The following is a 22786-nucleotide window of genomic DNA, read 5'->3' on the forward strand; positions in this document are numbered from 1 at the left end:
TGACCTTGAACATCTGGTCTTCCTGCTTCTATCCCTCTGTGGGTCCTGCGGCTCAAATTCAGGTCCCTGGACTTGCAGGAAGGCAACTTTGCCTGCTGAGGCGTCTCACTCAACCCAGAAGGACTTTGGATATTAATTTTACATTTTCATTAAATGCAGAATAGGTAAGTTAATAATCCATCTCCTTTCTCTTTAAAAGTATGAGTTATGAAGTTTGTCACCTCTCAGTGGTCCTTAGTCTTTTCCATGGTTTGCAGCAATGAACGGTTTGGTTTTATTTTTCTTTATTTTAACATTTACCTCTCAGTCCTCTTTCCCTTTGCCAGCCTGTGACTTCTATGATTATATGACCTTAAAAGAAAAAGAATCGTCCAAGATCCTTACAAACATCTAATACTTCAGTGTTAAGTAGTGATTTATGACTTGGAGTGCAATGTTACTAGAACCTTTGTGCCATGTGGGACAAACATAAAATATATTAATTTCTAGTATTTAGTATACTTTACATCACAAGTAAAAAATTATAACAGCATTATATTTGCAGCAGATTTTACTATCATTTAAGAAAATAAACATTACTTTACATGTATTTAGAGAGAGAGAGAAAAAGTGTGTGTGTGTGTGTGTGTGTGTGTGAGAGAGAGAGAGAGAGAGAGAGAGAGAGAGAGAGAGAGAGAGCAGAGCAGGCTCTCAGAAGACCTGAACTATACAAGAGCATCACATCACTATAACAGTTATAGTTTGTGACAGTGTAGCTAGCCAGGCACCAGCCACTAGGCTGCACCTTGTTCATCTCCTGTGCTGTCTCTGAACATGAACGTGCACCACTAGCTATTGAGATCCTGTGGGATTTAAGCATGGTGTTGACGCACCCTGAGACCTTGCCTGGAGTCATCTCTCAGCTCAGAAGTTATGGAACCTGTGACTTAAGCTATAGGACCTGTATCCTTAGCCTAAAATTAAGAATACAAGTGCCCCTGAAGTCTGTAATATTGGGAAATGATTATTATTCTACCCTCCTCAGAGAAGAAGGGAGGTTTCAGAGTTGTCACACCCAAAGCTCATGATGTCCCCAAACACTGTTCCCCAGGGTGCCTCAGCATGGGACAGACAGACTTCCACTGGAAGGGGCAACGTGGAGCTTTTCAATTGTGGGAAGCACTTTGGCTTGTAAATGAGTGTGGATTGGTAAAACCATGACACATGCTGACAAATGGTTAATATTTAGGAACAATGACCTCTGGTTATTTTTATTACTGTGTTGGTCTTTGTTTTCTTACTTTAGTCTCAGTTGTATAGATCTGAGCCTAATTACAGACAATTCTTTGATTTGTTTTTAATGTCACTCAATTTGTGTGTATTGTGTTCTCCTTTTCTTTTGGAATCAGGGTCTCATGTATACCGGGCTGACCTTGAGTTTACTGTAGAGCTCAGACTAAATGCTCCTGCTGTACTTGCAGAGAACCCAAATTTTGTTTCCAGTACCCATATAAGGTAATGTAGTTCACAATTGACAAGTTCACAATTACTATAGCTCTAAAGGATCCTTCCCCAACTTCTCATAGCTTCTGTGGGTACCTGCATTGCTCTAATGACTGTGTGCATGCATGTTCACACACACACACACACACACACACACACACACAGAGAGAGAGAGAGAGAGAGAGAGAGAGAGAGAGAGAGAGAGAGAGAGAGAGTGCACTTAAGTCCTGAGCTATCCAGAGACCAGCTTTCAAGCGACTCCTGTTCTGACCTGTTGCTGAGGCTGGGGCCCATGTCTCACACATTCTATGAACAAGCTGCACTGCTCATCTGTATGCCCAGCCCTACTTACATTTTATTTTGATAAAAGGTCTCACTTCACAGTTTGCTTTGGGCTCCATCTGTGGCCCACGCTAGCTATGAATTTGCTGCAGCTTTGATGGCTGGACTGTGAGTCAATTTAAAAGGTCATTTTCAGGCAATGATGTCTGACTGAGAAAGTATGAAAGCAAGCATGGAAGATACCATTGGCAGGTTTCTTCCTGTGACTAAGCACACTAATGGCCATGTCCCTGCCTCCTGCGCCTACTAGGTAAAGTGACACTCAACGAGCCAAGGAAGGATCAGGATAACAACAGAGGAAGGGAGTGGCAAGACAGGGCTGAAATAGTTCATCTGATGTACAGGCTGCCTGCATTCACCTTCATTTAAAATAGAAATAAACACAAACCAGCCAAGCTGCAATGTACAGCTCGAAGAGAAAGATGATTCATTGTAAATCTGGGTATATGATGTATCCCCGTGTCATCGGTATGGCTCCTGACCTTCGTGGAGATACAAAAGGATATTTTTTCCCCAATCACAAATGGATTTAGAGTAAGTGATGACTCAATGTCTTGAGACCAGGTGTTTGAATTGAGTTCATCGATGTTGTCATTGCCTTGTAGTCTAAAATAGCATGCAGATCATTCTCTGCCACAAAACCTGTGCAGACTTCCTCCACTTACAAGCGAGGAAGAGAAATCCTGTTAACATTAGCTTTGAAAAAACAGGGTTTATTGATGTGTTAGAATAGCAGCTCGTGTCTGGACATACCACACCAGGCCAAAGCAGTTCCATGTGGAAGAGGTTTACTGGAGACAAAGAGGGGAAAGAGAGAAAGACAACGGGAAAAGGGGTGAAAGTGGGGAAAGGTCTGCCTTTTATTTAGGCTGTGACATAACCTGTTAGCAGCTAAGTGTGGGAAGTGGACTCTGGGAAGGTATGTGGTTGTCATGGCAACAGGCGTTCCCTATGTATGACATTTCCTGAGTTTGGAGCCAATCTTCAAAACTGGTTCTTGATACCAACAGAGGACATTTTTAATCATGAGTGAAAACAGACAATATAAAACATAATACAGGTTTCCCCATTATAACAAATGACTTTGCTTAAAGCTGACCATGATAAAATAAATAACATTAGCGCGCGCTCTCTCTCTCTGTATACAAGGTATATATATATATATATATATATATATATATATATATATATATATGTTCATTTTATTTATAGGCCTATATCTTGGCTAATAGAAATGCATTGAACTTAAATATCTTCAGGAAAAGGATGTCTAAAAAGTCATATTACTAGCTTTCTACCTAAAAGATAAAAGCCTACAATACATGCAAGTCTGTGTATAGATATACATATATAATATAAATGGAATTTTCTCATCTGGATTCACAATGCTCCCTCTAAGAGCCAAGACCATCTAACAAAAACTCCAACAACAGGGATGAAAAGCATTCTTTTCAGTTGTTGGTCAGGGTTGCCCACGAGACTCCCAAACATTACAGAGTAGTGCAATTCATTGCTTTTAGTTGTCCCCTAGAGGTGGAAGGTAAGTTCTTATTGCTGAAGTCACAGTGCACTTCAGACATAGAGCCCAGGGGGTCCTGAGCTGGAAGCCTCCTTGCTGTGGACTAGCCATCATGGTGGCAGAAGGTGTCACACAGGCTTCCAAGGGAAGGTGCAAAAAACAGTCCTTCCCAGGTATGATTGATTCTATGAACCACAACACATCGTAGCATGGCATGATAGCCCCAAGGGTGCAGTAGTGGCACACATACCTGGTCAGCAACCAATGGCTCTCTAATTAGACTTAAGAGCCACTCAATGAGAGGGAAACACCACTTGGTGCTGGAAACTTAGCTAACTACCCCGGGCTAGTGAAGTCACGGATCTCGGAGGTGAATTTAGAACCACCACTTGACTAAACCAGCATGATCTCTTAACTACATTCTGAATATATCCTTATAATGACAGAGGAGTGTAGCTTTCATCACCACCAAGGAAACCTCTCTCTACAACAGACAGAGATCATCACAGAAAAATCAACCAATACCAAAATGCAGAGTTGTGGAGCCCAGTGCCAACAGCTACATCTACAAAGCAATTCATGTACTTACAACTCAGAGGCCATTGAGGAAGTGGGGGGGTAGGAAGACCATAAGAGCTCAGGACCTGTGGTCTCCCTTTCCCCCATCTGCTTGAACCTGCTTGCTCAAGGGTGGAGCTTCCTGCTCATTCGTCCTGCCACGCCTACTGCTGGACCCTGCCTTTGCTGCTTGGAGGAGGCACACACGTGTTCGTCCTGCTACTGGACCCAGAGATTGTTTGGCGGGAAATCGGGTTCCCTCCCCCTTCCTTTATAACTGAGTGTCTGAAAATAGTAAAATTGAGCTTTGATCAGAATCTTGTCTTAGCTTCATTCCCTTCTCTCGCCGCCTAGCCCTTCTTCTCTTCCAGGTTTCCAAAATGCCTTTCCAGGCTAGAACCCAGGCTGTGATCTGCTTGCCGGACACAACAAGGACCATGGGGTTTACTGTGAGATTGTGTCTCCTAGTAATGTCAGAAGTGACACCAATAAAGTCTTGTTAACATGACTGCCTAAACAAGAGCTGACCAAGAATAACAGCAGACATGCTAAGGCTGACAGGAGTGGGAAGCAGCTGGGTTAAACCCTATACAAATAACACAGGCAAGTAATGGATGCTCCAGTGGGAGAAATAGTCTTCCCCAGGGAAGAGCACACCAACTGGTTGTCTAACACTAAATGGTCAGCCCTAAAAACACACCCAAGTAGCAGTATGCAGACTGAGCAGGGTATAGTTAGGAATGAATATGTACATAGATATATATCTATGCGTGCAATAACAATTAATGAAAGAAAGGGGCCATCAGTTTGAAGGAAAGGAACAAGGGACAGTTTGGAGGGAGGAAAGGGGGGATAATGTAAGTATAATCTCAAAAATAAAAGGAAAAGAAAAATCAACCTAACCACAAGTTTTACTGAAAAAAAAAAACAAACAAAAACAAAAAACAAACAAACAAAACCCTTATCCTTTAAGTGGAAATAGTTTAGGAACTTCAAACTGTAATATTACCACACTGAATCTCCCCCAAACCTTAATTTGATTTTCTATTCAATATAATGTGATTATTGCTGGAGTCTGAGAGTTGATTATTAACAATATTAATTCCATCAGCTCACTTTTGTATCCAAACAGTGAAGATCATTTTTCTAAGTCCTTCCGTAACAAGACAAAGTTTCTTCAGAGCATCATCTAGAGGGAAAATGTTTGTCTTGCTTTGCTGATTGCTTTTCAATGGACTCTGTCAGAGAACTATGAACATGACAAGGGACAAGAAACACCCACTGTATTGGTTTCCCTTCATAATATAGTCCTGGCTTTTTTCACTAAGAATCAGAGTTCTTGCTTCAGTTGCTTCCTATATAGTTCTCACGTCTCGTATTTGTGACTGTGATCAGATTAGTTTTGGAAGTAAAGTCTGATAGGATAGTTACCAAGGATATTTTCTGATTCCATTGGCATCAAGTTTGGGAATATCTTATAGAAGATTAGTGTTTCAAGGCATCAGGGAATAATATTAATAATAATGAATGTTATCTGGACTATTTAAAGACAAAATTAGGTGTAAATATCTAGTCAGAGGGTACAATATTCTTTAATTTTAGACTAAGATTTTTTTTTTATATTCAAAAGTCTTTACACAAACCCAAAAGCCACTCACAACAAAACATAAAGAAATTTCAAAATCTGAGTAGCTCTCATAGCATAGTGGAAACATACCCAACATCTTATTTGATCCAATTATCTCTACATTATTGTTAAATTCAGGCCTGCAAATATATATATATATATATATGTATATATATATATATATATATAAATATATATATGTGTGTGTGTTTGCCTGCCTCTCTCTATACCTCTGTCTCTCACTGCCTCTCTTTGCTGCACCCTGTGTCTGTGTGTCTGTCTGTCTGTTTCTCTCCTAACTTCCTCTGGGTGTATACCTGTCTGTGTGTCTGCCTCTCCTTCCTCCTCCCTCTGTGTGTGTGTGTGTGTCTGTCTGTCTGTTTCTCCTCCCTCTTTCCTCTCTCTGTGTGTGTCTGTGTGTCTCTCTTTCTTCCTCCCTGTCTCTGTGTGTCTGTCTGTGTGTCTGTCTTTCTTCCCTCCTCCCTGTGTGTGTGTCTGTCTCTCTCTGTATCTCTCTTTCTTTCTCTCTCTCTGCCCATGTGAGGTGTTGGTGGTAATTACTGTCATCACTGAAGTACTAGAGTACCATCAATTAGATATTAGTTTTGACAACTGTTTCTTTACTTTCTAGCCAACCATGCTTGCTAGTTGGAATAGAGTCCAGTTTTTAATTTGGCCTCAGTAGTCACTGGAATTGAATTCTTTGGGAACACAAGAATAAGCAGTAGATTGTGTCTGCATGCTGCTGACATCTTTTAGAACTAGTCTGGGAAATTCCTGGTTCCCGACCATGTAGAGGCATGCTGTTATGGGTAAGATGAGCAGAATCCTCTTTGCAATGAGCCATGAAGATATGGTCTCCACTCAAGGCAATGCAGTGTCCCAGGGATGGTGACATTCACATCACAGACTAAGGGAGTTCACCCTTTACCTGACAATGACATAAAAAATGTCTTGGCACACATATATCATAAACATTGGCCAATCAGAACATACACAATAGAGATCCATCCTGGGAGATTCCTGTTATGACTGCCATTACCCAGTTCTCTCCTGATTGGGGGAAGTTGTAGAGGCAGCTCTAGGGTTGGCCAGGAAGTGGTTTCCCCATTAGACAAGCAGTCAAGCTATTTATCAAGAAATGTATTTCATTTCAATATCTTAAGGAGATCCATAATCCCTCTAGACTGACAGATGTCAACCCAGGGTTGGTTGTAACCTTCTCTAAGCCAGAGATTCCTGCAGGTTTTCTAGATTCTTATAGAACTTCATAATGTCCTTTAGATGAACCAGATTTTCTCCATATATTTAAGACAACATTGTGATTGTGAGGGTAGAGTTGCAGGTTGCATTTTGAAGCAGGCTTACAAATCTAGCCATCTTCTACTGAGCTAGACATTAACAAGGTTTGTAAAGGATAAAATTTACAAGTTTGTGCAGGTAGAGAGTTGGGGCTGATCTTGGAGGACTTGGGGAGGAGAAAACATGATTAGAATATAACATATGGAAAAATGTTTAAATAAAAAAAATAGTAATAAAACAAAAAACTCTAGATCAGTGGAGAATTTCTCCCCCGTACCACTTAGCAGTCTAGGAATCTCTTGCAAGGTTAGATAATAACTTAAAATGCCCCCACCCTGTGGCTTCCATTTATGTCAAGTCATGGCCGCAAGCATGCATCTGCATTTGAAAATCTTGCTTATTCATGCCTATTTCAGTGTGCAAAGTTCCTAGCCTTACAGCTTAATAAATAAATGCATTTCACCAAAGCATGCTAATTAACTATCAAAATGCTGCCCTGAAGAAAAAAGCTTTAAATGATGAAGTTTTAATTAGCCTATCAATTTCCATGTTTAGCTTAACTGTAAAATGCTTGCAACATCTAGTGGAAATTCTTTTTGGTTTATCAGTTTTTCCCAATTTTTAAGAGCGAAGGGAAATGGGCAATTTCTTCTCTCTGTTGTTTTCAGGCACTCAGGTCATCACCGGCCCCTTGGTTTTTCCCACATTTCAAAAGAATGTGGGGAAAAGAAATCAGTACAGAAATGTAAGCTCATTTTCAGGGTGTCCAAGCTGTGGCAGAATATGTCCAATTTTCTCCCTACTGTGCTTGCAATCTTCTTTAAGATGTATAGAAAACCATGACACAAAGACCAGACAATATGTAGATTTAGTTGTAGGTTAGTCTTTTCCCATATTTTAACTCAACTGGATTCAGGCTATCTCCAGCTTCTAGTCTCTATTATAGATACAGGTTTTTGAGATTTTGTTGTTATTGCTATTTGTTTCTTTTTTCCCAAATTCGTTCCTTATCTTCCTCCCTATCCTTCTCCCTCCCTCCTCCCCACTTCTGTGCGTGTGTGTGTGTGTGTGTGTGTGTGTGTGTGTGTGTGTGTGTGTATTGAATGCATGTATTTGATTTCATGTGTGTGGGTGCATATGGGTGCATGAAGATGTCAGAGGGAGATGTCAGGGTGAGTTTCTTGATTATTCTCTTCTCTTATTTACTGAGACAGAATTTCACACTGAGCCTGGAACTTGATGTTCCACCATTCTGGCTAACTTAGATCCACCTTCTCTCCCTCCTTCTTCATCCCAGTGGTGACAGGCAGCCACCACAGTCACTATACCCAGTTCTAGGGTTCTGAACTCTGATCCTAATGCTGACAAATGGCAAACATTTTATCCACAGAGCCATCTTTCTAGCCATAGGCATTCCATCTTCTTAAGTAGTACCTTTTAGTGGGTAGGAGTTTTCAAGTCAGAAAGATCAGGAAAAGGAGGCATAGAGAGGGCACACATGCACAACATATATTTGTATGAAAATGTCCATATGTGACACAGCACTATGCACAATGAATATACATAATACATTTGTTTTTCAAATCCACATCTATGAAAGAGAAAGTGTCTAGGGGTTTTGTGGGATGCTGGATTTAAACTCTCTAGGACCCTGGGTCTAGAAAAGTTTCCCCCATGCCTGCCCCGCATCCACAGGTCTACTCCCTTTTATGGATACAGAACAGGTGCCTTTGGTTGCTGCCCTTGGAGTTCAAGCTTGGCTCCCTACATTAATTTTTCAAATTCAAGGTGATGTAGTCTGACAGCCTAAGAAAGGAGGATCCCTTGGGATAGAATTGTGTCCTGACTCCTGTCTTCCCTTAGGATGTTGCTTTCCTGCCCAGATACCACTATGGGATCGCAATACAGGACCCCCCCCACTTTTGTCCATTCCTTATTCACAGGGGGTTGGAGGAATACTCTGGACTTGGTCTGAAAGTCTGGAACTATGCTTCCACCAGAATGAAATACAGACGAGTAGGAGCCAAAGTCAGAGGGTGTCCAGTGCAGACCAGATCACCATGAGCAAGAACCCTCTCCCCATCTTCTCTTGCCTTCAGTTGCTTCTGGAAAGGTGCCTGCAACTGACCTCAAGTTGCTAGACTTGAGGCGGGATGTAGTTCAAGCTCATGATTCTCCTCCTAAGCCTCTAAAGTACCACAGTTACAGGTGGACACCATGCTGAAGCAGCCCCACCTCAACGGTGACTGAAATGTGTAGCATTGCTTTATAGGCTGAAATATACATACATAATACACACACACTATCCTCTTTAAAAACTATGACCCTGCTTCACTGTAATGGTCAATGAAGATGGAACCAGCTTTAATGCTTAATGGCTGGACAGGATCTAGAATGACCTGGGAGGCCAGCCTCTGGGTGTAACTATAAGGGAGTGTCTGGATTAGTCTAGTTGAGGTGGGCATACCTACTGTAAGAGTGAGCTGAGCACAGCATTCATCTCTCATCTCTACCTCTAGACTGAGGACTGACTCCATGTGAGCAGTTGCCTCGTGCTCCTCCTGCCATGCCTTCTCCCCTATGATGGACTGTATTCTTGAATGTTACCAGACTGAACCCTTCCTCTCTTAAGTCACCTTTTCAAGCGTCTGTCACAGCAGCATGAGAATGAACGGACACATTACCCATCAGACAAGGATCTGGAGGAGAGAGTTACACCTCTTAGTCCTGAGACTGAAAAGAGGAAGAAAATAGCCAAGATTCTTCCCTAATGTCTCAACCCAGAATCTTCACATCAGTTTTTTATACAGGCATCCAGGGTGGTCGAACACCTGAAGCAGAGGATGCAGGTAGCGTCGCAGGTGACAAACAGTGACAAACAGGAGTACATGAAACTTATTTTGAGAATGTTGCTGGTTTTGAGGATAATCAGTCTGGAAGTGTAAAATATGAAAAAGAAAACACTAATAAAACCTCTGTCTATAATTTAGTCTATATATCATTTTATGGTTCTTATTTGTGAATTGTACTCTAATAAACATAACGCAAGAAAGACTCGAAATAGCATTATAGAATGCTGGACTAGGTGGTCCACTATTATTCTCATGTGTGTGGTGTATGTGTATGTGTGTTTTTCATGTGTATGTGTGTGTTTTCCCATGTGTGTGGTATGTGTATAGGGCTATGTGTTTTCATGTGTGTATGGTATCTATATGTGGTATGTATGTGTGTGTTTTCTCATGTATGTATGGTGTGTGTATCTCTCTATTTTTCATGTGTGTGGTATATGTGTATGTTTTTATTTTCATGTGTGTGGTATGTGTATATGGTATCTATATGTAGTGTATGTGTGTGTTTTCTCATGTGTGTATGGTGTGTGTATCTGAGTTTTTCATGTGTGTGGTATGTGTATGTGTTTATTTTCATGTGGTGTGATGTGTGTCTGTTTTTTCATGTATGTAAGGTGTATGTTTATATATGTATTTTTCATGTGTGTGGTGTGTGTTTTTCATGTGTATATGGTATCTATTTGTAGTGTATGTGTGTGTTTTCTCATGTGTGTATGTTGTGTATATCTGTGTGTTTTTCATGTGTGTGGTATATGTGTGTGTTTATTTTCATGGGTGTGTGATGTGTGCCTGTTTTTTTCATGTACATAAGGTGTATGTGTGTGTGTGTGTTTTTCATGTGTGTGGTGTGTGTATGTGTATGTTTTTTATTTGTGTGTGGTGTGTGTATGTGTGTTCTTATTTTCATGGGTGTGTGGTGTGCATAGTATGTGTTTTTCTATGAGTGTGTTGTGTGTTTATGTGTATTTGCACCTCTGTACATCTATGCCATGAATCTCCACATGGCGTTCTGAGCCTGACATTGGAAATCAACCCCAATTGCTCTTCCACATATTCCTTGAGATAAGGTTGCTCAGAAATGCTCAGAGCTCATGAGATGTCCAGATTCCTTAGCCAGTTTTTCTAGAGAATCCCTAGCTATATCTTCAGGATAGAGTTACAGGTGGGTCACCATGCCACCTGTTATTTTTATGGATCTGAGTTCTGGGTCTCAGGTTAGGATGGAAAGGAGCTAATTTCTGAGCCATGTCCCTAGGCCTGTCCACTGATCTGGGTGTGTGTCTGGGTGTGGAGTTTTCATAGATTAATTGAAAACAATCAAAGCAACTTAAAACTCAAAACACTGAAAACACAATCTAGGGACCATTGGATCATCAGCTCGACCTGGCAGTGTTCTGCACCATAGTAGCTGTAGTGTACTGTCCCCTGAGTCCTACTTCTGTGTAAAGTAGCAGGTGACAGCTCCATGTTGATTTTACATTCGTCCATTTAATTTCTGATGAACTGAAGTTTCTAGTGGTGGTAGGGGAAACCTACACAGGATTAGGAAGGGAATGGATGTGGCAGGTTGAAGGTCAGGTTCCCTTGGGCTTTATTTACCCCACACATGAGGTAAAACTTTTTTGGACTGTATAAACAGAGACTCTAGATTCCCCCACAGCAGAGCCTAAGGATGTCACCCGAGAGCACCCGGGACCCATAGCAAAGCTTCCTGCATTGCTGCCATTCACCTAGCTCCTGTTCTACAATATATTTCTTAAGCACCTTGATTTATAGCTTTAATTGTTCTGCTATTGAAACTCCGTGGTTGTTACACTGAGACATGGCATGTGAGGTCATCAGTATCTGTGTGTCCTGGCCACAGTCACTTATAGTTGTCCCTAAATTAACAATCTCTATTTCCCTCTGCACCAAGAATTGGTTTTGTTTGCTTGTGTTTTGTGGTTTCTTACATGGATATCAAAATATGTGATCTTCCTATAACTTCCTCTTCATGACCTGAGGAAAATATTACAGATTCTTCCACATGAGACAAATTTTGTCATTAGAGCCACGTTTCTTCCTGAACTCACAGAGCTGGGGTTGTAGTATGTGGTGCAAAGATATCTGTAATTAACAAGCATTTTGACTAATCAAATTTTAAGGTCAAATGAGTCTTCTTAGACTATGAATGCTTTGTATGGGACAAATGTAATGATGCTGTGGCTACAAGACTCTCTGCTGATGCATTAAACTCAATCCCCAAGACACAGGTCACCCCCATGCCCTCATTAAAACACATACAATCTCAGCTTACTTTCTCACAGAAAATATGAACACTCTTGCATTTTTTTCCGTTGGCTTCTGATACTCAATGATTATTCTGGTTTTATGTTATGTACTTCTTACTATAATGATATACATTATACAGTGCTTGACTACAGCTATGCAATTCTAGAGGGGTTTTCAGACACTTACAGAAACGCTCAAAACAGACTCAGAAAATAGAAAATGGCTAAAGCATTTCCTGACAATCTCCCAGCTTCCTTTCTTTCTTAAAACAGTTCTCCTGGTGTTCAGAGAATATGATGGCACATAATTATGATGCTTCTTAAATGACAAATGGACAAATCAGGTGCTTAGGACAGAAAAACTAAAACTCCCCTGTTGAAATTATGGCTTTGCCGCAGAATGTCACTTATTTAATAATTCAAACAGCTGTATCACATTTCCTCAAAAAAAAAAAAAACTACAAAAGCCTAAGTACCTTTTCCTTGTTATTTTACAAAAATAAATAACCAAGAGCATTAATTCCCAAGCCCATAAGGTATAGAGTCACAACGCACTGAACCCAAATAAACTCTCCATTAAGTTGCCAGGATATATCTCTATCTCTGTCTGTCTGTCTGCCTGTCTGTTTGTTTGTTTGTTTTTACACAGAAACAGGAAAAGAAACTAAGAGAGCAACCACCATGACAGGGTAAAAGCAACCTAAATTCTTGCTTTTTTTCAGAATGCAAACACTGATTCTCAAAAAGAACAAAACAAAAGAAACAGACAAACAAAAAATGAAAACAAAACAAAAACAACAACAACAACAAAACACTGAAAGTGTTTCCTTAAATAATTGTAGCTGCATGCCATAACCACTATGTAATTACTGATCAATTACTTGTGGTGAGGCGATCGATCACAGATCCCCTCTCTCCCAGGAACTCGACCACTTGCTCCTCCATCCCATGCCCTGCAGCTGACAAACCCTGCTGTGCAGGTGAAGGCACACATCTCCACAGGGGAAAGCACACTGGCCTCCCCCACCCCACTTCCTGCAAATGCAAGAGAAGCTTACCCTCTTCCCTGAGTGCCTGCCTTCTTCCCCTCCTTGTTATGAAGGCTGAGCCACCTTACATACCCTATAGTGGGACTTCCCACCAGCCATACATTCCCTTTGCTGCCTGATAGCTCTCCGACTCCTTCAGCTCCCTCCCTGTACTCCAGCCATGACAGACAAGAGGGTAACTAGTCAGAAAGCCTTCCTGATAAAATTTATTTTAAAGGAGAAATGTCAACCTGCCATTTGTATTCGTCTTGTGATTATGAATTCCTTTCAGATTTCTGTAGACACTTGGAAGCCTTTTTTTTTTTTGAGACTGGCTCTAATTTCAAGCAAACTAACAATATACCCAAAGATGACCTTGAACATCTGATCCCCCTGCCTTTGAATTCAAACGACTGGGGTTGGATTCTGGTTTGTGTTATAGGATGCTAGGGATCAAAGCCAAGTTTCTAGCACAGAAGGGCCATGCTCTACCACCCGACCACACGAGCTTCATCTCCTGCTCCCTTGATGCCGATTTTCAAGTTCGTTGTTCTTCTCAACAGAATGTCATTCTCTTCTCTACACATGAAGGCATTAAAACCTGTCTGAGGCTGGACATTTGGTTTCCTGTGAGATCTAAGTGTGTATGGGGGTTGGAGTCATATCAGTATCATGTATACCCACGACTGTGCATGTTCTTCACATGTATTTGAGGAGGACATTATGTGTCCTGCTCTACCCCTCCATCTCATCCCTTGAACAGGGTCTCTCATGACCCTAGAGTCAGGTGGTCAGCCAGCAATCCTAGCTCCAAATGCCCCCAAACCTGACTGTGGGAATTACAGACTTATATAGCTATGACCACCATTTTCCATAAGTTCTGGGGATCCAAAGTCAGGTCCCACGCCTGCACAGCAAATACTCTTAACCACTGAGTCATCTCCCTGACTGGGGACTTGATTCTTTGCATGGCTCCAAACGACTGCTTTGCCACCTTCGTAGGGAGGACCGTCACCCAGTTCCGGAGCCGTTCTCAGGACTCACCTCTCCTTCTCTGGGCCATGGCCTCCCGTTCTGGGTGTGCTTGCTCTGACCCTGTCTCTTCTTCTGTCCTCCATCAGCAAACTTGCACAGCAAAGGTTCACTGGGGGCTGGAAAGGTAAGACAGGAAAAGTGTATTAGCAAACAGCCAAGTGAACACCTAGTCATTCCAGGTGGTTTCACAGTGCGTCTTGGTTATGGATGCATTCTGAAGTAACTTCTGGGTTCTCACCCTCTTTCCTCTGAGCTTCACTGGTGTTCTTACCACTGCTGGGCCTCTGGAAAGCATGGCTGGACCTTGAGAGATTGTTACATACACTCCTAGAAAACTGGTTGTAGTAGAACAAGCACCTGTCTCCAAGACAGGAGTCTCCCCATGCAGTAAGACCTACATCCATCCCCAGCACCTACAGTGGCTATTGCCCTCTCTAGGCAGCTGTACTATCACCATGAAAACTACAGAAATCAATTTTGATTTTTTTTTTTTTTTTTTTTTTAGAGACCAGAGCAGCAGGTTTGAAAAGGCATTGAACATAAAGCTACACCTCAGAAATTTGCTTTATTTGGAGAGAGGGCTTTGCAACCAGGGATTAGGGTTTGAGTTTTTGAGGTGTGAGAACTCTCAAACCAGAGGCAGCAGACCGGGACTTAAGAGCGAGAGCGAGAGAGAGAGAGAGAGAGAGAGAGAGAGAGAGAGAGAGAGAGAGAGAGAGAGAGAAGAGAGCAGCCAGAGGAAACATGACAGGAGACCTGAAGGGAAGAGAGACCCTTGAGAGAGAACTCTTCCTAAACGAGGAGGGTAATTCTGGTTTTGGGAAGTTTCCTGGAACTGGTGGAATGATTTGTGCCACTTGAGTTAATTTGGCATTGTCTATGTGCCAAGAAGCCAGGCACCGAGTAGGGCCATAAACCATTCTTACACCATCTCTTATGAGGGGTTGCAAGGCCTCAGCATAGTAAAGCCTCTTAACTCTCTGTCCCATGTAGGGGTTGGGGTGTATGGGGTTTGATTTCGTTAGCATCCTCGTCTTGTGCTTGAGTGACAGACATCCCCAGGTAGTAGAAGAGAAAGGAGCTGCTGGGGGCTGCTGCCAAGGAGGTGGGGATTTTACTAAATAGCAGCAGAGTTAGCATCATTTTCTCACTAATCCTCTAGAACTGCTCAAAGACCAGACGTGGATCTTCCACCAAAGCTTCTCCCTTCAGATTCCCCGTAAAAGCTAGTGGGAAGCCAAGGAGACCAACTGTCAGGATAGCAAGAGAGAAATCTGATAAGCCATCACCAAGCATGTCAGGGCAGCTTCTGGGAAGCGGGATGTGGGCTTTGTCTCTTCTCTCCTCCTAGCTCTAAACTGGTAAGGACTCATGCCCTAAGAGTCCTCCTTAAGTCCTCCTCAGCTCGGAGATCTGACATGGAGAAAAGACTGTGTCTGAAGTGAAAACAGGTAAGTTGCCCCCAGAATCCCAAGAGCCAGGTTCAAATATAATAAGAGAAGGAGGAAGAGGAGGAGGAGGAAGAGGAGGAAGAGGAGGAAGAGAAAGAGGAGGAGGAGGAGGAGAAGGAGGAGGGAGAGGAGGAGGAGGAGGGGAAAGAGGAGGAGGAAGAGGAGGAGGAGGAGGGGAAGGAGGAGGAGGAAGAGGAGGAAAAGGAGGAGGAGGAGGAAGAGGAGAAGGAGAAGGAGGAGGAGGGCAAGAAGAAGGAGATAGTACCTTGACGACCAAAACCCTGCCTGGAGAAGGGACTTCTGCCCCGTCTCCCTGTACCCCTCTCCCTCTCCCTCCCATAGAAGATCACTAAATCCTGGGAAGTAGAAACTTGAGACAGTAAAACATCCTCTGTTTTCTTAGTGTTGACCCTGAGTAAGCCTGTTTGCTTCCACTAACTTCAGCCTCCAAGCTATTTGGCAGATGGGGTACTAGGGTGAATCCTAGCTTCCAGTAACAGAGAGGTTCTTTCTGCCTTTATCTGATAAATTAGCATGTGTGTAGGGGTCTTGCACATTTTTAGCAAATACTTCTCCTTGAAGAATGTGGTCAAAATTAAGGTCTATTAGAATGGCTCCTCCAACACTGGTGTTGCAAAGAGTCTTTCTCAAATGAGCACCATTTGTGAGCACCATTTGTGGCTAATTGGTGACTGCCTCCACATCTGTACATGTCTGAAGAGAAAGTCACATTGACCAGCAAATTTGGTGAACACATTAAGAAGCCTGAGGAGGCTAATTGACTGGTGTGTGTGTGTGTGTGTGTGTGTGTGTGTGTGTGTGTGTGTGTGTGTGTTGGAATAAACCAAATATTATTTTGTAAGTTCATAATTAACCAAAATAAATCACTTCCTACCCCTGCCATCCAAGAACACAAACTCAGCTAAATATTAATTGTATCCCTGGGCATTTTTCAAGTTTGAAGACAATTCTAATTGTCTCAAAAATCAATAGTGGGGAAAGAATATAAGCAAGCCAGCATCTACAAATAGACTGTCTATAAATACATATTTGAAAATGACTTGACTAAAAAGGACAATAATATTCTGACCGATACCCTTTGTTAGCTGCAGATAGCTCTTTTCCAGAACAGAAGGAAAAGAACAGGACATGGCTCACCATTGGTGAAGAGAAATGAAAAATAAGATGGAGTCCTTGTCCCACACAGAGCACATGGCATCCTAGGGTAGTCCTGCTTCTTTCTAATGGCACAGTCCGCAGTTATAGTTATTAGGGATCAGGTGTGGTTCAAGAGCCTTGAATACATGGTGTAAGGATGCAGCTCAACTGGCAGAGTCCATGTGTGTGGTATCCACCAAGCCTTGAGTTCACTCTCTACCACTGCCTAAATCGGGCATGATGCTACCTGCTTGTAGTCCTAGAACCTGCAGGTTGGTGCCAGGCAGATCAGAGGTTTAAGAGCATTCTTGGTTACATAATGAGTTTGAGACCTGCTTGGCATGCATGAGGTCTTATCTCTAATTAATTAATTAATTAATTAATTAATTAATGGAAAAATCTCAGAAGCAATAAAACCATGTTGTATATTGTGGTGCTCTGAAAACCTGATGAAATCTCAGAACCACTCCATCCCACCCTACCTGGGGCCCGAGTCATCCTTTGCCTGGTGTTTACCACTGCAGATGCTACCAGACCTTCTGTTGGTTATCTGTGCTTGCCTGCAGCTAACCGGAATACCCCACAGAAGGTCCAGTACCAATGGCAGGAACGAAGTAGCTGCTGGGCCAGTAGCATCTGCAGTGGGGAATGCTGGGGATAATGGTGGTAAGGGGATAATGGTGGTAAGATTTGCCAAAGAGAAGAGAAGGGCCTTTTATGTAAGGAGCTAAATAAAAGCTCTAGAATTAATTCCTAAAGGAAGGAGGCAGTTCATACACTGAAGTCATGCTCTGCTCGCTTCAGGTCCTCACACAAGTGAGTGCAGTGCCTGTTGTATGACCATTTGCTCCAAACTGAAACATTTCCCCCAGAAGGAAGGGGGCTCATCTCTCACATCTTCAAGAAAAGAGATGTGGAAGATTCTTGCCCTACCACAGTGGTATAGAAAGAAATAAACAACAGCTGAGCAGCCTGCCAGCTCTACAGACAGTACACCTTGTGACAGCAGTCTCCTGTGTCCTGCTGGGCCTTTCCACAATACAGCTGCTTTTTATATTTTTTCAGTTTATTTTACTTTATTTACTTAGTCATTTAGTCATTTGTGCTTCTGGAAGTAACCCCCACTCACACTCCAGTTTATACTACCGACAAACATTCCCGTATTGCTCATGTATTGTGCCACTGTTGCTTTGATCTGTCTGTCGTGGGTTCCCTTTCAGGATGAATAAATGTGTGTGTGTGTGTGTGTGTGTGTGTGTGTGTGTTGTCTCCACAGGAGAAGTATCTCACACGACAGTATCAGGTCACATCATTTAAAGAGGGCAGGTAGGCATAGCACGATCTTTCCAGTGTGAGGCAGAGGTCACATTCTCACCGAGTTTATGTCAGTGTAACGGCCACTCTTTTACATTTTCTTTGCTGTTAATGCCTTACTGTGCTCTGTGGTTTGACTGAGAATGTCCTCCATAGGCTCAGATGTGTGAGCACTTGCTCATCCCTTCATGGTGCTGTTTGAGGATGGGGTGAGGAGATGTGGCCTTGTTGGAGGAAGTATATCATGGAGCAGTGCTGTTCCCAGTGTGCGAGCCCTTCCCGCATCCTGCTGGTGTTCGAAGGTGTGAGCTCACAGCTTCCTGCCCCTGCTGTCCTGAGTGCCACTTGCTGCCATGGTTTCCGTCCATGCTGTCACAGTTCTAGACCATGCTGGCTATTTATCTCTCTAGAACCATACGTCATGTGCTTTATTAAAACCACAGAAAAGTAACCAACACACTATGGATAATTTATAAATGAAGATGTGTGGGATTCATTATAAGGAGCGATTTCAGACAAGCGTCGGAGGTCTGAGGGTATCCTTTGAGATAAAAGTAAGGCCTCAGATAGCACTCCATATTAAAACATGGGACCCAGCCCTTTTTCATTGTCTGATCCATGGAACACCTGACTGAGTAGTGACTTTGATGAAACAAAGAATCCCACAAGGGAAAGCCTGAGCAATATCTGCCTACGCCTCTGCCTTTAATTATAACTGATGTCAATTCTCCCTCCAGAAGAGCATGCTAAAAACTAAATGCAATCACCAATGCCAATGCCTGATGACTGAGAACATCTCCTGTGAGATTTGCAAGCTGTGTATGCCATGTAAAACCATCCATCTCCACACAGTGCTTGCTCCCTTGGCCTTTCTGAGAGTCTGGCTATGTTCACCAGTCCCATGGGGTGCCATGCATGTATGCCATCTCTTCATCGGCAGAAGGACAAACTCCTCACCGAGGTACAGAAATCTAGAAACAACTTACGTTACCTGCTCCAACAACTGGCTGGTTTCCCCATGCTTACAAGTGTTGCCCAGCCTGCCTGTTAGGCAAAAGACTTTTCTACCACTGAAATTTGCATGTGTAAATATGATACACATAGCTTTATTGATATGTTGTAGTTTGTCTGGTTTTTGTTTGCTTTTATAGGGTATCTCACTGTAGCCTAGGCTAAGCTAGAATTCACTCTGTAGTCCAGGATGTCTTGAAACCCAACGTAATCCTCTTGTCTGCTTCTCTCAGGTGTTGTGATTACAGGCGAGGGCCACCAGCCCTGAATCAGTTTTTAAGTTATCACAAGTCAGAGCCCAGCTTTCAGTAGTGGGTTCTCCCCTTCTACCATGTGAATCATAGCAACTGAGCCCAGTCTTTAGACTTTGCAGCTAACACCTTTACCAGCTGGACCAACTTGCTGGGCTACCGACTTTAAAAAACAGACAAACAAACAAACAAACCCACCCTTACATCCCCCCAAATGAATTCTTTGAGTTTACTATACGTGTTCATGGCATGCCATTTCCAAGTTTGACATATGTGTATGCTCATACACACATACTATTTTCTCTATAGTCAAGCAAAAGAATGGGTCCTTCATCCATGAGACTCAGCAATTTCCTTCGACTCACACAGCTTTCTCTTTAGCTCAGAAGCATTGCATGAGGAAGGGACCTCCTTTTGGTCCTGATAACTAAAGCTCTTCATTTGTATTGGCCATGACTAAGGTTTATAAAGCCCTCTCCCTTTGCACAGGCCCTTGCTGCACTTACTGATGAAGGCAAGTCTCTTGGGTAATAAAAATGTCCCTTATCTGACACCTTACAATAAGGAACCAGTAATGGCCAAGTGCCTTGCTCCAGTCTGGAGACCTGACATTCAAAACTAGGTAACAGTTAAGTCACGAGGTCCGGTAACACAGGACCTCACTCGGGGCTCCTGCCTTATCTCCTTCCTGAGGGCAAGGTCGAAGCTCCTCTCACATGGATGTTCACTGTGTCTACACCAGATGGAGTTAATCCATACCCTGGAATTCTCCTGTGGTCAGATCCCTGTCTTCATTTGCTGCCGTTTGTATCAGGAGCAAATATCTAATTGTCCTCTTGGTTATCTCATGCTTTCGGGAGAAACAGACTGCCGTTGCCCTTCTGTCCTCTGCCCCCAACCTGCTTCCCTTTAATGCCACAAGGCTTTTGGTAATAGCCCTCTCCTGAAGCAGATTGTGTGGCTGCTGCCTGTGGGCTTATGGTGGTGGGCAGCACTGGGCTCCTTGGAAGCTTCATTTGCTTTTGCTACTGGCTATTATTAATTTTATCATTCGCTGGGTACTGGCTCACAAAGGTTCTATCAGAACTGCAGACCTGTGAAAGCTGCATCTCCCCATGAGCAGGGTATCTGTAAGCAGGGTGTCTCAACATTTCCATGTCCTCATGAGCAGGGTATCCCACCTTTCAAATCTCAAGAGGTTGACTGGAAACTCTCTGTGGTTTGGTTTGGTTTTATTTTCTAGTTATTGTTGATATTATCATTGTTTGGTTGCAAAAGTTTCTATTACAAATGCAAAACTGTCAAAGATACATCTTCCTCTTAGGTAGAGAATCTAACTGTTCACAAGCATTCAGCTGTACTGGGGAAGGCCTTCTCTCTGTCCCACATTAAGACATAAATAGTAATTATTTTATAGTCAGGTCTCAGGAAGTCTGTTCAAAGAAATAACTCCTGATTACGTTTGTCCTCTTTAAAACAAGTATGTATGTATCTGTAATTACAAAATTCATTTTAATTTTAATATATATTGCATATCTTTATAGGCATTGTACATCTGCTTACACAAGGAGACTGGTAAAGAACTATGCACTAAAGGGCTAGGAAGATGGCTCCATCAGTAAAGTGCTTGCCACACACACAGCAGGATCTGTGACCAACCCTTGTAACTTATGTAAAAAAGCATACGCTTAATCCTAGAACTGGGAGACGGAGAAAGTCAGACCCCTAGAGGTCGCTAGCTAGTCAGCCTAGCCAAACCATTCAGTCCCAGGCCAGTGAGAGACTTTGTATCCCAAACCAGATGGATGGTATGAGGAACAACATTCAGGGTTGACTTACAACCTCCATCCACATGTCTAAACACACACATACAATGTACACACAATATGCACATAAAAACACACACACATGTGTGTGTGTGTGTGTGCGTGTGCGCATTCACACGCAGATATATTCCTACATGCTCACATATACATATTTAAAGGAGTTCCTGTAGAATCTTGAACTATTTAGACTTAAAATGTCATGGTTGCAGTAAAAGAAACAGCCTCAAATGATTAATTAACCCTGGAATCTCTTATCCATTGGCAGCAAAAAGATATAGAGAAGAATGGGGCTGGAGAGAGGGCTCAGTGATTAGAAGAGTTAGAGGATCTGGGTTCCATCTCCAGCACCCAGGGGGCAGCTCCTAGACATCTGTACCTTCAGTTCTGTATCTGATGCCCTCTTTGACCTCTACTGGCACTGCATACACACGGTACACAGACACACATGCAGGCAAAATAACTGTACACATACGATTGAATGCAAATCTAAAAACAAAACAAAACAAAACAAAAAATAAATTACAGACATGCCACCAAAGCAAATATTGGCAAATTCCCTATTTGTCAAGTGCTAAATATTTAGGGACCATAAGATTAAGGCTTTTAAAATGCTTTTGAGGTCTTTGAGTACTTTTGTTCATTGAAATAAACAATAACCTTGGATGAACAATTTTAGCACTGAGTGAAAATTAGAAGTCATAGAGCAAGGGTCTTTAGTTTTCCATCGGAATGCCTTTGAATTTTAAGGTTTCTTGCGCAGTGACATTCTTGAAGGATTGTACTGCAAATGTGTGTAAGATATTGGGTTGAGGCCACTGAAAATGGCATTTATGTTCATTAACATTGCCAAGTTAAAATAATGGGTTTTCCTCTATCAACAGCCTTAGCCAAATATTTACAAAATAATTTTTAAAAACTTAAATCTCAAAATGAAAGTTGAAATATTTTATTTTATAAAAATGGGGCTGGAGAGAGAGCTCAGTAGTTAGGATAATTTCTTCCTCCTGATACAGGTCATGGGTTCAGTTCCCAGCACCCCTGTAGGATGGCTCACAACTGCCTGTAACTCCAGTTACAGAGGATATGATACCCTCTTCTGCCCTTCATAGGAACCTGCACACACGTGGCTCACACAGAGACACAAACACACATGTATAAATAAAAACAATAAAAATAAATCTTAATTTTTAGAAGATGGGTTTATATCCAGAATATGATCCTTGAGTTGTGGATATCCAGCTGGAGTTGCCCATTTTCTAAAGAGCCGTTCCACAGACAGCAGCAAGACTTGCATGATTTTCTAACACTCAGGAGGCATAGGACAGCTGCATGATAAAATGCCTTGATTTGATCATACAAATATATCCCCATGGTCTCCTCTTTACCCGCAGTCTCTTGCCATGATTTACACATTTAACCCTCTCCTCAAGCAATCTGTGCCCAGAGTAAAATCAGATATTTGTTTGTTCTGATGGTCCACACACTGGGGGAGGGATCGATCACCAGTGGCGACCGTGAGCTCCTCTGACTAAGCACTGATTTCTGTAGCAGGGGACTATTGCGCTGGCTTCAGTTTCCTTATTGCACGATTATGGTGCCAATTAATTTTGTTTAGTTGCTTTTAACAGTAGTTAAAATAGAGACTAAATGAAGAATAGGCCTTTGTGGAAGCAAGAGGCTGTTATAAACCTCAGACTGTGAGATGGGAGAAGACATTATAGTCTCTCACTCAAATGGGGAGCATTCAAAATATAATTACACCA

General features: G+C 42.3%; 1 protein-coding gene across 10 annotated transcripts in view; it reads right to left on the bottom strand.

Moving 5' to 3' along the window:
• The window catches only part of Rbms3 (RNA binding motif single stranded interacting protein 3), a 1312983-nt gene that overhangs the window by 128627 nt on the left and 1161570 nt on the right, over positions 1-22786 (bottom strand). For all 10 annotated transcript variants that reach the window (XM_085828159.1, XM_085828156.1, XM_085828158.1 and 7 more), the window contains one exon: positions 14022-14128. In XM_085828159.1, the coding sequence (XP_085684285.1) occupies positions 14022-14128 (107 nt within the window). The remainder of the gene's footprint in view (positions 1-14021; positions 14129-22786) is intronic.

This window comes from Mus caroli, unplaced genomic scaffold (assembly GCF_978045245.1).
Source record: "Mus caroli unplaced genomic scaffold, Mus_caroli_1 scaffold_11, whole genome shotgun sequence".
NCBI lineage: Eukaryota > Metazoa > Chordata > Mammalia > Rodentia > Muridae > Mus > Mus caroli.